Genomic DNA, 16887 nt, shown 5'->3' with positions numbered 1-16887 from the left:
CCTTGATTTGCATCAGACCATGGCTTTATTGTCTTATTGTTTTATGGCCTTATTCTGTTTAAATTACCTGAGATTTACCATATGAATGTAACAGTTGGAAGTTCCCTGGTTTCAAGAAGGGATATAGGCAGGAGTTGACAATAAATAAGGCAGTCTTTACTTGGGCTGCAGACATCCCGGACCCGGTGTGTCTGTTTCTCTTCTATTTTTTCCTAGTCCTTGTCCCCTATTTCAGGAACCCCAATCTGCGAACCCTGGTTTGCTGCCGGCTGGCCCCGGCACAACAGGTGCTGGCTAAAATACAAAGATTAAGCATACCAAAATCCTCTGTGGTTGTGCTTTCTTCCAGGTCCCTCTTCTACCATCAGCTCTGTCCTTAACCTAGAGGTGGACCACATCCTTCTTATATTGCATCTCCCTTGACTTCTTTTTTATGATGGAAGATGACACATATGTTAAGAAGAGACATTTTAAGGCTGGCTAAGCATTTATTCATTTTTACCATGCATTTCCATTTTTTTTCCTCATGGTCCAGATGATATATTAGCACAATAATGTAACTCAGTAAGCCACAATTAGCAATTCATAATCTCTTAAAGGTTGAAAAATTACATGTAGTACAAATAATAAAGTATGGCTATTAAGTAGTCCTTCAAGGTTACCTTTGCACTCTTTCATCTGATCTTCGCAGAAACACTGACGCAGGGTACATTAATATTATCCTTGCTCTAACTGATGGGGAAGTTGAGATGTAGTTCTGACCTTCCTTACACTGGCCCCTTCTTTTCTCAAGTTCATAGATGTAATAAGTCACCTACTGAGATAATGAGACTGCAAAGAGCTACAAAGTACAGCAGGCCAGGCAGGACTCTAGTTTAGTATTCATATCAGCTTCTAACAAAATTTGTGGAATTCTAAACTTGTTTCCTTGTCTATGGACTAGATATAATAATAAAACTTATGTTAGAGGGCTTGCTTGATGGGGATTGGGATTTAAAAAGATAAAGGTTTTAATTTACAGTGCCTGATATTGAGAAGGTGCTCCCCAATATCAGAAAGCACTATTATTAATAACAAAATCAGTTATTAGTCATTACTAATATTCAGAGACTGCAGGTACATACACCAAAATTAGCTCAAATATATTGGGACTACCTATGGCAAGGAGGAAAAAAGCAGTCACAAAAGGAAATAAATAGCCCACTCTAACCCTTTTCATTTCTTGCCACAAACCACAAGGGTGGTTTTCCATAGTGCAATGGTACCAATGAAATCAAGATTGATTCCTAGATCTGCTGGCATTTGTGATCCTGACCAGTCATTCACTCATCTTGGAAACTCAACGAGCTGCTGTGATGGCTGCTGCCAGCAATTTCCAGACAGTCAGGGGAACTGAGATGCCTCAGTAAAGAGTTCAGAGACATGGACTGTAGGAATATTTTGTTTGTCAGTGGTTTGTTTTATCCATTTTATCACTGGGTTTTCTTGAAAAGAATAGGATCCAAACTCAAGCTACTAAAAACTGGACATGATAAAGGTGGCAAATCACCATCAATTGTCCAAAAGTAGGTGTGTGTGTGTGTGTATGTGCACACACACGCATGTGTAAATCTCATATTGAGGAAGTCAGAAAATATTCTCTTATGTTTGTGTGTTTGTTGTGGTGGTTTGATTATAACATCGTTCATCCCCAAGTATATGCACTTAATATACTTAATTAGATTCTAGTCAGCTGCATATATTTTCAAGATGGTAATCTCTCTGGGGAAAGAAGTAAAGGGAAAATACACAAAACAGAATCAAATACTAATGCATCCAAAGCAAAAATAGTAGTTAAAAACAAAACCTCTAGGGCATGCATCTCAAAATTCAAATATTAGTGATGTTCCATTGTGAATTGTATCATTATTTTTAGGAATGGAATATGTAGCTTCTAACTTGCTACAAAACATCTCCAGTAAATAGAAAATGTATCTATCCTATATTCTGAGCATCTGCTTTAATTCTCAAGGCTCTTTCATGTTTCAAAACTTACTTTGTAAGACACTGTTTTCACCCTTGATCTCTTCCTCACTTGCCTCTATCAGAACATCCACCCATCAATCATAACCTTTCTGATAGCTTTTATCTCTGCCCTTTAGCCTGCTTTCTCTGATGTGTTCCAATCTTCCCTCTGGTAACAGTTTTTGTTGGTGCAATTTTCAACCTAAAGTGTCTCCTGAGAAACACCTCTTTCCCAATCCAAGATAAAACAGCCACAGGTCTTAGGCAATGCTACATTTAATGAGATTAGATCTGGTAAGTAGAAGTAGCTCAGTCAACCAGAATCCCTTACCTAAATCCTATCAGCAAATCACAACTGCCAGGAGGATAGATGGCTCTCTGGCCCATCTTCAGATTGTCAAACTTCTTAATAGTCTACCTTTCAGATGAAGATGAAGACACAGCCAGCTTCGAAGATGAAATGGAGAGCAAACAATCCCTCAACAACATTAGCATTAGAAGGAAGATAAATCGTAGGAAAAAGTCACTCAAAGAAAAGCTAAAGAAGACTTGAGATGTGATCCTGATAGACAATCTTAACTACTCTCTGCAGAGGCCATATACTTGACCTTAATCCTCATAACTGATCTTGCAGCTTCAAAGGCATTTTAAAATAGTTCCTTAACCTCTGATGGCCTAATACACCTCATCCTCTGCCTCTTCCTCTTCATTTTCCTTGCTTTTTAGTAGTTCTAGGGTTTGATGTCAGGGCTATCCACTGCTAAGTAGGTCTTCTACCTCTTGAGCCACATCTTATTTCCTTTTGTTTGTTTTTCACACAGGTTCTCTTACATTTGCCCAAGGGTGACCTCCCACCAAGATTCTTCCAGTCACATGGCTGGTGTGTTTTAACGCCATGCCTGCCTAATGGCATAACTTTCTGTCTAGAATGCATCCTGACTTCTGTTTCCCAAACAGCTGGGATTGCAGACTTTAGCCACTGCAATCATCCGACTCCTATTTTTTTTTTTTTTTTTTTTTTTTTTTGCCAGTCCTGGGTTTGAGCTCAGGGTCTGAGCACTCTCCTTGGACTTTCTCAAGGCTAGAGCTCTACCACTTGAGCCTCAGCACCACTTCTGGCTGTTTTTCTATATATGTGGTACCTAGGAATTGAACCCGGGTCTTCATGCATGCTAGGCAAGCACTCTACCACTAGGCCAAACTCCCGGCCCCATCCCACTCCTCTTTTAAATCTAAATTATATCAAAGCTCTTCTGTTATCCTTGAACTTTTATCTTGATCTCTCACTTCCCCCATCCGTCAGATTCCTTGAAAGAACAATCTAAACTTGTCTCCATATTCCCCAAGTTTGTCTTCCTCTCAAGCACCACACTACTCATGGCGTCCTCAATAGAGCCATCATGTTCCACCTCTGCGGAATGATACTGCAGACTCATCTCCAAGTGCCTGTCAGGGATGTGAGGTAAGGGGCTTATAAATGTGTCAATCCTTCTGTCTTTACAGACAATGTTCTCTGGTTTTTACTTCAAATTCCTTTCAGATACATATTTCTAAGAACCTAACAGACCCTGAAAAATCAAAATAGCCAACAGGTACAACTCTTTCCCGCTTCCAACTCAAACCTTGTGAATGCCTTATGTTTTTTTCAGACTATAAAGCTTAACACAACACTACTATCTATGAGAAGCCTCAGTGTCATCACCAGTTCCCCCTCAGTCTGATTCCCCAAATCTCAGTGACTACCCAGAATTTTACTTCTACGTTATCTCATATTCACTTCACGTCTCACTCCAGCCATTCTTTTCAGACTCTGAACTTCTCTCCTTCCATGTATAATGAAACAGTGCCCTGCTATTCTGAACACATCTGCCATAGATACTCGATGACTTTACTCCATCACCTGTGGACTATGATTCAAAAATCTCGGACTCTTTATGTACAAATCTGAAAGGCAGTAAAGGTGGTGGGCTAAACATGTTTTGGCACAAATGAGGGCTATACTAATTGTTCTTGGGACTGTGAACACTGTCTCTCCTCTCTTGGGTGATGATACAGAAATGTATGACCTAGACTCAAGCTCAAGCCTCCAGTTCCATTGTCATCTCTTTCCTTCAGGCATGTCATGCCACCATACCACACACAACATACCATGCTTCTTTAGACCAGGCTTATGCAACATGCTGTGTGCCTTTTGCCTGCTCATACTCCCAAGCAGTCCGAGGCTTCATACTTGACTAGGAGTAGTGGATGATTCCCCCAGACACGTTCACCACATTAATTTACAGTCTAAACTTGTGGCTCCGTGCAGTATATAATTTGCACTGAATAATAATATTACATTAATTGCCAGATTCAATTATATTTGATGTTAGAAATACTTGAAGCAGGAGACATTAAAAGGGGTAGTGTAAATTAAAACTTTTTTTAATTGAGATGTACTGTTTACTCAGAAAGCTAAATAGTCTTAAATCACACTCCTAGAAGCCCACCCATCTGTAACTTATTTCACTTCCTGAAGTATAGTGGAAGAAATGTACTAATAGAATTTTGTCCTTGATAATTAACACTTAAGCTTTTAGTAAAATGTTATACTAATATTTCTTATCCAATGAACCATTTCCTCAGGGTATTAATAAAAGCATTTTAATGTCTTTAGTGCAGTGCCTAGGATGAATTTCCATATCTGAATATTTAAGTCTTTAAAAGTGACTATTATGCTTAGTGAATAATATTTTAAGTACAACCAAGCTCACACAGGAAACAGGGAGGAAGTACATAGGGGAAGCAATCAATTGTTTCCTTTAGTATCTCCAGTGAGGTTTTGCACTTTGTAAATCTGGGGTCTCCTTTCTCTGCCCCTTACCTCACACCCCTCCTCATACTGTTTAACCATAAGCCCCTGTTGATCACATTTTAAAAGCAATAGATTTTCCCAGTGTGCCTGACCCCATTTATTTTATTCAGCTATTTCTCTTTTAACTCTCAAAGTAAGGCATTATTGTTTAACCATCCCTTCATACAGCCTGACAGTAAGCGCTCTGGAAAAGAACAATTTTATTAGCTCTTTCCCATCTTTTCTCTAATTAACCCCTACAGTAGATGAGCAAATGTCAGAAGAAACAATTGTCTAGATACTGACATTTTTGATGGAAGTATCAATTATGTGATACAGATTTATCTGTGTATCAAAATCCCTCAACAATTTTCTTTAGAAGAAAGGTGCCTACTGGTAAGAGGAAAGCTGCTTAAACATTGAGTGGAGATTTAAATGAGAGAGACTAAAACCAAGGGCATGGGTAACTGGGAAAAACAAACACCAAATCCCCCCCCCCATCATTTGATTTGATGCTCTATGCAAATAAAAAAAGATAGTTAAGAATAACTATCTATGTGTGTATACTGGGTACACGTAAAGAGGAAAATAAGAATGCATTATGAGAATGCAAGCATATAGGAAATCTTTTTTTCTTCACATTCCCGGAGATCACCACAGTAAGCTTTTAGTAACATGGCAAAAAGAACTTAGACAGTAAGGTTATCCTCCAAACTGAAGAATTTAAAACATCCAACACCATCATTTTTGACAGCCATTGTTTCTAGTTTAAGTTGTTTCTCCATTTATGATATAGAATTTTAACTAATTTTTAATCCACTGAGCATATGGTTTAAAAAAATCAGCAGAAGCGAATGTTAAAATAACATACAGTCAGAAATATCCCACATTCATATTCAAAGAGAACTTCAAATGCTGCTTTATATATAACAGACTGAATTTAGGGAATTAAAAATAAAAGTGTGCTAGTATGTTGAGGCCACAAGGTCAATCTTTCCCTTGTTTGCAATGTTGTTAAATCTGTACAAATAAATGGCAAAATTTGAAAGTTGCAATCGCCTCTTCAATTTTAAATTGCTAGAACTAATTGATTCTTGTATACTGAATTACTTGCTACAAAAGAGACATAAGGTGTATAAAGGCTACCTAAATGTTTATCTTACAAACATTTGTTTCATTCCCAAAATACCATCCCACCCACAAAAATATACATAACAAATTTCAAAGTGTATGAAATGTAAATGCAAAAATTAAAATTGCTTAGTCAACAAAGAACTTAATAGGGATCTAAGATTTCAAGTACAAAAGTTTCTTTGTGATAGTTGTTTGGTTTCAAAATCTAGCATAAGATCCTGAGAAAGTTTTCTTTGGTTGCTCATCCATGTTAACTCATGTCTGTAATAGACTTGAGATTTTCAAGTTGTCTTTTATGTACAGTTTCTCCTTGGATTTTCAACAAACTGCTCTTAAGTGTTAGCATAAAATAAATGCAGTGAGTGTGACTTAAGACCTGAAGGCCACTGTGGATTAACAGAAATCTTGTAGCATGAACTTACCTTACAAAGGTTTCATTTATTTATTTACTCTGGCAAACTATTGACAGTTTTTTTTACTGCATGTATTTACTTACGTGTGTATATTTACATATATTATTACTTAAGTATAAGACTATAATTATATAAACAAGACAAATAATTCAACTATGTGATAGCATTCTGGTGGACATTCAGAAAAAGTGGCAGATGGGGCATGTTTACTATTTTTCATTCCAAAGTGCTATCAGCTTTACGGAATTGACATTGAAGCCAATCATCTTTTTCTTTCAAAACTCTAAGCAATCTGACAGCACCATTTACATGTTTTAGAGCACACAGAAACAGAAATATATGAGATACTCAGCTGGTCCAGTTCTAGTTAATGGGAAAGCATGTTGACAGCCTGGGAGCAGTTGTTGCTTTGCTACAAGCAGTCCACAGAATGCAGGATTGGCTAACAGTGCATAACACATCACGCAAAATCAAGCTTTTAGTAAATTCAGAGTAAATATAATAACATAGAGTTAGTCCTCCATGGTAAACACTAACATGGCTTGTAAATACAAGCTCAGACTGGTATATTAATATGAATGACAGAAGGCTGTCACTTTAATATCAATTAATTAATTGGTTAATTGATTAATTAATTGATCGATTTTTAGAACTACAGAGAAATTCTGATCCTTTTCAAAATGTTCATATTAGAATGAGCACAGGACTACACATATAAAACACTGAGGTAAATCAACGAGTTGTATAATTTACCAAAACTTATTACATTTTATCCACTTAAATTTCCAGCTTAAAATACAAATAAGTTTGACAATGCCTAGTAGGAAATAGATTAAGAAGAAAAAATTTACTTTCTTGGAAATTTTCATCTACAGCATAGAAAACTATGGAAAAAAAGAAAAAAAAGTATAAATATTTTATAAAGTGATACTCCAGAGAACATGTAAATGAAATAATGTGGCTTGGTGTGAGCACAATTCTAAAAATTAGACTTCAACATGCCTAAAGGAGTTTTCATTTCTTGTTAATATACATTCATTAAAGCAAATACATTTGAATATAATGCGTAATTTGCATGTTTTTATAGTCATGAGAAATAATGTGAAAGCCCAGAAGATTTTCAATGCTAGAGAAATGATTTAAAAAAAAAAAACATGTCTATATGCCAGGTTTCTTTACTGGGTTCTACTGGGTTTTATCTGTTTTCAAAATGAACCACCTGCTTTATATTTATGATTTGTATGTGTTTATTAAATTATAATTAGTGAAGACAATGGGGGAAAAGACATAATGGACATATGTTCTTTCTCCTCTTGATTCTTAGATTAAGAATTTTCATTCTTTCTAGACTGTCTTCTTAGATTCTACCCAATGCTAGCAATACAAATAGCTACATACAGATTGAGGTATAACAATGACAAATTTAACATTAAATGTCTGTTTATATGAACAGTACAAATCCACACTTGCTTATTTTAAACATATACCTACAGAATAATAAATGTCACATAGTTATGCTGATGAAAACAAAGTAAAAATCTGAACAATGGATTAATATTTGTTGTTAAAGGTTTTTTTAACCTTATACTTAATATTTTATGTCATATTTTACCACAGGGCACATTTCCTAGTAAATATTCATGTACGAAAATTTACTAAGCTTGTGAGGATAACCATGCCACTTTCAATAAATGGGATAGATATCCATGCCAATGCCAGAACACAGAGACTTATTTTCTGCAGGCTTTTAAGTACAACTGTTTCTAATACAAAAAGGTGTATAGTAAGTATTCTTCAAAATACTGTTCTGGTTGTTTGTACTTATTTCTTGCATGTAATTATGAATCTTAGTTATGCATTTACACTATTGTAAGATTATATTAAAAGTCCATGTACATATAATGAGTTTTCAGCCAATTATTTTGCACTGATTGGCATTTCCATGTGACTGAAAAGCTTAATATGAACAATGAACCTGAAAAGCTTAAAAAAAAAAAAATGCTTAAGAATAGATTCTAAAATTAAGAACAAACTTAAATTAACATCTCTGTTATCATACATGTATTCTGTAATTTCCAGCTGGAAGTATTTTAACATATGTTCCAAGAAATGACTTTTAGAAAGAGCTGCTCTATCATATTTTTATGTACATATATGACATTTATACTACAATACAGAAATGACATATCTGTGTTTAAAAATAAAAGAATAAGCATGAGAGGAAGGTGATCATCAAAATACTTTGTATTTATTTCACACTTTTCTATAACACAAATGTTTTATAAGAAATATCTAACCCAGAGAAAGAATTATATCAAAAGTCCTTTGGAAAAAAAAAAATCTGTTTACATGAGTAGTAATTCTTGTAACAGCTTAACTTCTATTTTAATCCAAAGGAGTATACTGAATTAGAATGTGTAACCAACTATAGAGAACAAAAGATACATTCACAAATAAAACTTAAGATCATATTACACATTACTGGAAAAAGAAGTTTCATTGCTATTTGTAATTCAGATCCAGCTTCAATTAGCACCTAATTGACCTAGTATGTTAGTGTATGTTCTTCCTCTCCCACTTAATAAAACGTCTCCCATTACATTTTCTCTGAAAAGTAGACTTGTTAAAAAAAAAAGTAATGTTTTTTAAGAAAATCCCTATAGAAGCATAATTTGCTTTTACTCATTGGCACAATATTTGTACTAAGTTTTTATAAATTTTAATTTTTTCCAGAAGGCATTAGATTTATCCCAGTAAACAATGCCTATGAAATATTTTCATACAAAAATAATGGAACATCTTGATAATCTCAATGCCACATTTACTTTAAATTATGCTAATTTTATTTTAAAATCTAACTGGAAGTGCAATTATTAATTTATCATTACTCATTTCTTCAGGAGAGGTTAATAATTTCCCAAAAAAGAACTGCAAGTATAGTATTTTTCCAAATAGGTAATAAATATTGCCTACCAGATACTGACTTAATGCTATAAAATTTGTCAAAGTCTTTGTAGTAAATTAATGAATGGCTCATATAATTTTTGGAAGTGAATTATACAATTCTATTATTTTAAAAAAGAATTCCTTTAAAAGAAAACTAATTGTGAAACTATGGTGTCCTTCTTCCTCTTTTAGGCCATTATTTGTTCCTTTTCTAGTCCCTAGTAACTTTCTGATTATGAAAACTGAGTAACTTTGATTGGAGAAGCCACTGGTTACACACAGGTCTTTAGAATATAATTTTACATTAATATTTAACCACAATAGATATAGGAATAAAAGGCTTCCTTTTGTTCAGTTTGAAAGGGCATAGTTTTTTTGGTGATACATTATCCCCAAAAGACAGGAATAATGGTAAACTGTTAGTTTCAGACAGAAATTTCAAAATGCGTACTCGGAACACATCCAGAATGTGACCGATTTGAAAGCCACTACTCATTTGACACAAAATGCAAGCGACTCACTGAGTTCTCACTGTACAGGCCAAGCTACTAGGTGATTAAAATTATCAATAAATAAGTGTAATTCTTTAATAACTGTTTTGGAAGCATTTTAAGGAATTTCTTAAGACTTTTTATGCTTACAAATAATCCTTTGGAATATCTCCCCAGTTAAAAGATCATCTGTAGATAGCATTTACCCCTTCCCTTCACAACAGAAAAGAAATGCAATCGTTTTTACAGAAGATTATCTAAAGAGAAGGATTACTGTAAATCAATGACAATGTAGATTATATATCTTGAACTCTCTCAGGTGAAAATATGCATTTCTAGATTCTTGCACTGACACCTGATGTAATAAATATTTTAAACTGAATCTTCACAGCATCAGGTTTCAGACTATAAAGACGTTCTGTTAGGGAACCACCCCCTCCCTCCAAAAAAAAAAAGCCCTTCCAGTTTACAACAAACAGTCAACAAAGGAAAGCGGATAATTCCCAGCAGGGAAAATACCGGGAAGGCTACCTTAGGCTTTTTGTTTTTGTTATGTAAAATGCATTAAAGTGACTCATCCATTTAGGATTATCTGCTCTCAGAAGCTCCAAAGTACCTTCAAGAACCAAACTAAAGGCTTTCCCAGAATGCCTGCTAAGCTATACTGAGCATTAAAAAAAAAAAAAAAAGTATATATTTATATGTACCACTGACTCCACTACCTCATGGCAGCCTTAGAGAGGAGAGGATTGCTTGCACGGTTTCCTTCCCTTTCTGCCGTGTGACTGACTACAGCTACCTTTCAACATGCTAATTTCAGAATAGCAACGAGGATTATTCTTAATTTTTTTAAAAAAAGTTATTTTAGAAATGTTAAAAATAAGGGGAAGTGACAGGGCACTGTAGAGACAGTTCTTTCCTCAAAAAGCAGGGGTTCTCGGAGCAGGCACCGCGTTTTTTCGTCGGCACTTAAACGCTTAAAAATCAAAACAAAAAAAGAGAGAGAGGGTGCGGGGGTCAGAGAGCGGAGTGGGGCGGCCTCGGTTCTGCGAGTCCCGCGTGGACAGCGCTCCGCCGCGCCGAGCCACCCCGCTTCCCATCTGTCAGGCGCGCCCGGTAATTGGGGATCTAAACGAGTTTGGACACGCCAGCAATTAGCTAGCATCCATCCCAGAGGTCCGGGAGGCGCGGGCGAGCCTGAAATGAACTACGATTTTGTCCAACACCCGCCTCAACTCCCAACTTTGAGGAAACAAGGAAACTTTCCCCTTCCCGCCCCCTCCAAGTCCAGTGACATTCGTCAGCTTGGAGAATCCTTGGGGAGAGAGATTGGGCCCGGGAAGCCACGAGGAGGTCCACGCCGGGACGTCTCCCCGGGGGGCTGCCCGATCGCGGAGACCGGCTCCACCCGAGGTTCCCAGCACGCCGGGTCGGAGCGCGTTCCAACCGCGAGCCGCGCGCAACGCTCCGCCCGGGACGCTCCGCTGCCTCCTCGGATCCCCAGCCCGGCTCTCCGGACGCTCGCTCCCCACCCTACCCTGTAAGTAGGGAACAGATCTCCCCCCACTCCACCTCGCCTCTGACTCCCCGGGTATCCCTTGCTGTCCCTCGGCCCGCGCTCCCCGCCCAGCCCGGCCAGACCCGGCCCCTCCGACTTACGTGACAGCCGAAGGGAAGGGCTCCTCCGACGAGGGGCCGATCAGCAAAGATTGGAAAAGTGTCAGAGTCAAGGCCAGCCGGCAGCCAGCAGCCATGTTCGCGATCGAAGCTCGATCCCCTCCCCTGCCACCCTCTCTCGCCGATGGGGGCACCGGGGGCCCTGCTGGGACTCGAGCGGCGCCGGGCTGCGGCGGGCGGAGGACCCCGGTGCGCTCGGTGTCCGGAGATCGCCGAGGTCTGGAGCGCCGGCGCGCGCGGGGGAGCGGCGTGGGCGAACCTCGGAGCCCGGGCAGGGGCGGCGGCGGCGGCGGCGGGCGGACCCTCTACAGCGTCTCGGCTCCACCTCGCCGCGGCTGCCTCGCCTCCCTCGCCTCGGCCGCCGCCATCAAGGGCGACTTTGGAAACGGACCTCTTCGGCGAGGCTGCCGGCGGCCGTGCGCCCTCGCTTTCCGCTCTCGGTTTCCTCCCTGATTTATTCCCCTGATCCGCCGAGGCGAAGGGGGAGGCGGACGCGGGGGCGGAGGAGGGGTGACGGCGCTGGGGAGGGCGGGGGTTGGATATGCCGGAATGGGGAACGGCGGGCGGCGAGAGAGAAAGAGAGCCAGAGGGAGGGAGAGGGAGAGAGGGAAGGCTCCGTCTGGCTTCTCCCGGCCAGTCGGAGGGAGGTGGGGAGGGCGCAGCGGGAGGGCCGGGCGTCAGCGCGGTCGGGCGGGGACGGGCCCTCCATACAAGGCAGGAAGGAACTCGCGAAGTCGGCGTGGGTTTGCTCCCGCCGCCCCCGCGTGCGGAGAGGGAGCTAGCCTGCCCCTCCCGGCTCCCGGGGGGGCGGGGGGAACAGCCGGCCGCCCACGGGGCATCCACACACTCACTGCACGGGCTCCAGGTCTTGGCTGGAGTCTTGGGGAGTGTGTGTGTGGGGGGGGGATTCATTCTTGCACATCTGGGCAGCCTTCCCCCCCTACCCCAATCCTTCTCCCAGGAGCAGAATCCACGTCTGCCTAGGAAGCATCAAGTGATCTGATCAGGCGTGCAGGAGTGGTTTGCGTTGCATTTTAAACCACGATGGATTCTCTCTCTCTCTCTCTCTCTCCCTCTCTCCCTCTCTCTCTCTCTCTCTCTCTCTCTCTCTCTCTCTCTCTCTCTCTCTCTCCTCTCTCTCTCAATCTCTCTCTCTCTCTCTCTCTCTCTCTCTCTCTCTCCCCTCTCTCTCTCTCTCTCTCTCTCTCTCTCTCTCTCTCTCTCTCTCTCTCTCTCTCATCTCTCGCTCTCTCTCTCTCTCACACACACACACACACACACACACACACGCACGCACGCACCCTGGGTGAGCCAGAGGTTAGAACCTTTGGCAAGACTGGGTGGTGACGCTGCCAGCGGCCCCCGAGCCCAGGTACCACTGGATTCCGTTACCTGGCCAGAATAGAGCCTTTGGGACTGGGCTACAAGACAGATAGAGAAGGGGACCCGATGCCGGTCCTGCATTAGGTAAACTCCACGGGTGGAGGGGACGAATTCCGCATCTAAGGATGCACATTCTAGCGGGTCTCCCTCCAAAACTAACCAAAGCCCCTCTCCTGGCTACTCGGCTGCCTTCCCTAAACCAGACTGTCGCAGAGTGAATTGACTTTGCTAATGTGAAGGCAGATGAAGGGAAAGCATCAAAACAGGTGGCCCTCTGAGAACTGAGGAGGAGGTCGTGAGGAATACCCCTGAGCCCCCACCCACTCGAGAGGCAGGGCAAGGCGTGTGCAGGCCTTCCAGAAAGGAAAGGGGGCTGGGGGCTGGCCCCTTGCCCAGCTCTGGCTTCCTTCGCGGAGGCCTGGGTGGGTCTCCTTTTGCACTTTACCTCCTTAGGCAACTTCCAGCATCTGAGAACCTGTGAGGTGGAGGTAACCCAACTCGAGATGGCAGTGGGGTGGGGGGTGGGGGGAGAGAGAGAACCATAAATGAAAATAACAAAAACAAAAACAAACAGTAATTATTGGTGTAACTGTAAGATTTTTAATTAGCCACTCAGTTCCAGAAAAAGCTTATAAAGGGATAAAGACCCTCATTAGTTAGGAATTGATCCCTCCACCCCCCCCCCCCCCAGCTCTAAAAGCAAAGGCAACTTCTCATAACAAAGACTGATGTTGATAATGGTGATAAGGAAGACCAATGGCCAAATCTTAAAGGTGTCTGTGATTTTTTTTATGTTTGGCCTAGTGGGATTTTCGCCGCCGCCAATGCCGCAGCCGCCCCCTACCTCCTCCTCCCTTTCCTCCTCTTCCTCCTTCTCCTTCCCCCTTCCTCCTCTCCAATCCTCTCCTCTCTTCTCCTCCCCTCTTTTTTCAAGTCTTATTTGTTTTCTTGGAGTCCTCAGAATCTCTCCTTTGCTCTTTGTTTCTTGCTTCCTGCTCTGAATGGCCTCACAAAGGCACCCCAGCGCGACTTAACTTAGTTTGTTTTGAGCTAGGCACTGAGAACGTGGCAGGAGGAGCTGCACCACTGAGGGGTGAAGTGGGATGTAATAGGATTGAAAGCTGGAGCTGGGGAGGATGTTTTCATATGGCTGCAGATAGCTTTCCACTCTAAAAATTAGACAAACAAATGGGCAAGTCCATCATTTTCTCGATTTTTAATGATTCAAAGGCAGATTTTCTTCTCCAGCATAAGGATTAGAGGCCCATTATTGTCTACGTGATATGTTGGTATCATAATTGGCTCCCTGCATAAAAATATCATTATAATAGATTTGATCAATTATTTCATTAATGACTGCAGACTCCTTGTGGTACACACTATTTCTCATTTTACATTCTATTTCTCATCTTCGGGAGAAAAGGCTTAAAGAATAAAAGAATGTAATAAACTTCTTGAGACGGTAAGTCAGACTTTATTATTAACTTTGTTGGCCTTTGAGCCAAATCTCAATTTCTATGGATCACTCTGATGAAGTATTGTGTTCTCTAATATCTGAAGCAGAGGAAGCAAGATATTGCTTCCACAGTCCTCACTGTAGGAAGTGAATGGCCATCATCCAAGAACCTAAATCGCTGTTCAGTATTCAGGCAGACATGGTGTTATCAAACTAAGAGTTTTGATGAAAATAGTCAATATGTAGTTTTTGTTTCTGGTGCACACATATGACAGCTGAAACAAGGCAATCTCCAAATCTAGCATTCTGTTTCTATTCTTCTACACTGATTTCCCACCCGTACACCAATTGTGTTAATTTGGGATTTTCCATTAAAACCAAATCACATTCCAAGACACTTAGTAAAGTTTGAAAAATAACCAAAATTTGTCATTCACAGAAAAGGAATATCTCTCATAAATAAAATGTAGTGATAAAATGGCTGTATTCTGAGCTGAAAATTAGCAGGAAATCACAAATCAATACCTACTGTTCATTCAACTGATATTTCAATTAGAATGTAAATTGTAACATAGTGAAGGGTAATTTTTTGCATGTAATAATTTGTAGGGAAAAACAAAATGATTTAATTCCTGAAAAATATTATAACAAATTTAAAGCCAGTTACTCTAGTCTAGTAAACCATTGTTATTTTATATAAATGGAAGCAAGATTTAAAGACAAATGGATAGGAAAACTTCGACTGCCTGTTTCCTTGAGGAACCCTTTTATGAGGTGGGATTAAAAAAAAAAAAAAAAAAACCTCCAAAATATCAATTCCCTTGAGTATGGTAAAAGGGAAATATAGTGATTTTTTTCAAGTTCATTTAAATTTTCTTTTATTGTCAAGGTGATGTAAAGCATCATATAGAGGTCTTTGTTTAAAAATGGAAATGAAACTAAGAATATTCCTAACACACAAAACAGCTATTTAGGAGGAAAATGTGCATGGCCCAAGTAATATCTATTGATAGATAGGACATGAACCCTTGAGGGAGAGAATACTAAATGAACACAAAGCAATTTAAATGATCACTCATTGAGGTTTAGATTTTTCTCCCCAAAGAGTCTTGTACTGGTGAATTTATACTAGCTTCAGTATTTAGAAAATGTATCACCAACCGTCCAAGCAACAGCGATTATGTTATTCTCATAGAATTTTAGCATTGCTACTTACAGAATTTTTAATTCAACTTTTGGTTCCTGTCTTATTTTTCTTCTTTCTTGGTTTCTTTTCTCAAACATATTCAGAAACAAGAAATGGAGGCCTATAACTTTTCACATTTCAAAATCTGTTTGACTCTAAAATCTAATTTTATAGTAAGATCCATCATTCTATAAATAGAGCTAGATTTCTTTTTTTCTCTTTGTATATCTTCTATTAAATCACTGCATAGGGCCGGAGTTTGGCCTAGTGGTAGAGTGCTTGCCTAGCATGCATGAAGACCCGGGTTCGATTCCTCGGTACCACATGCATAGAAAAAAGCTGGAAGTGGTGCTGAGGCTCAAGTGACAGAGCTCTAGCCTTGAGAATGTCCAAGGACAGGGCTCAGGCCCTGAGCTCAAGCCCAGGACTGGCAAAAAAATAAAAATAAAAAATAAAAAAAATCACTGCATAAACTATGAAAATCCACTTGCTTAGGCCTACCTACATTGACAAAGGATAGTAGAAAATTCAGTTATGTATCCATACCATTAGCAAGAAAAGTTCAAAGGAAAGCTGTCAATGGGGACAGATTATGGAAACTGAAATGACCCAAACTATTGACTACGGGTGCTTTTTCACATCTCTTAACTTTATGGATATGGTTTTCCACAAGAGAGGAAGACAAGTTACCTATTTGGTGGCATTGGTCATCTGTTGCTAAGAGTTTCACAGTCATAAAACACCATTATGACCTATCATCTTCCTGTACCATTCTCAACAGCTTGGGGATCAAATTCACCTTCTAAATTACTTCTTCTCAGAGCCTACAGAAAATAAATGGCTAATTTCTCACATGCATGCCCATAGTAATACCACAATGTGGTATGGCTGGGGATTACCCACTTTGCATAAAAGATCACAAGAGAAAAATAAGAGAGTATGAGTTTTAATTTTGTTGCTACATATTTTAAATGTATATGACAAAATGCCTTTCTTTGATAATCAGAAAGAGCACATGACAATCTAAGCATATATGAGTAAAATGAAGATCATGATTTTGTAGTTTATTGCAGATGATAGATGTATATATATTTTTTATTATTTGGTGTTTGGAAACATTTGAAAATCAGTGTAGAGCCTAAAATAATAATCAGCTAGGAGATTTTACTCTCAAGGTGCATAAGGTGATAGGATCTAATTCTTATCAGGTTCTAATAATTTGTTACAAGCAATTATTCTGTCTAAGAGCAAGAGGCATTCTGAGAGTATGACACTGCTTAAAGTTATGTCTTCCTAAGTATGAAATTTATGACTGTAAATCAAGAAGAATTTGTGTATGTAAATTCCAGTTGTAGACTGTATAG

The 16887-nt window shown here is 39.7% G+C and overlaps 1 protein-coding gene across 1 annotated transcript in view; it reads right to left on the bottom strand.

The window, feature by feature from the left end:
* The window catches only part of Cacna2d1 (calcium voltage-gated channel auxiliary subunit alpha2delta 1), a 366878-nt gene extending 355228 nt beyond the window's left edge, over nt 1-11650 (bottom strand). The window contains exon 1 of the mRNA XM_090332896.1: nt 11481-11650. Within this exon, the coding sequence (XP_090189022.1) occupies nt 11481-11575 (95 nt within the window). The 5' untranslated portion in view covers nt 11576-11650. The remainder of the gene's footprint in view (nt 1-11480) is intronic.
* Between the last annotated feature and the right edge of the window lie 5237 nt (nt 11651-16887).

The sequence above is a fragment of the Megascapheus bottae genome, chromosome 5 (genome assembly GCF_031878675.1).
Source record: "Megascapheus bottae isolate mThoBot1 chromosome 5, mThoBot2.hap1, whole genome shotgun sequence".
NCBI lineage: Eukaryota > Metazoa > Chordata > Mammalia > Rodentia > Geomyidae > Megascapheus > Megascapheus bottae.
This window is presented reverse-complemented; position numbering and strand designations above follow the sequence as displayed.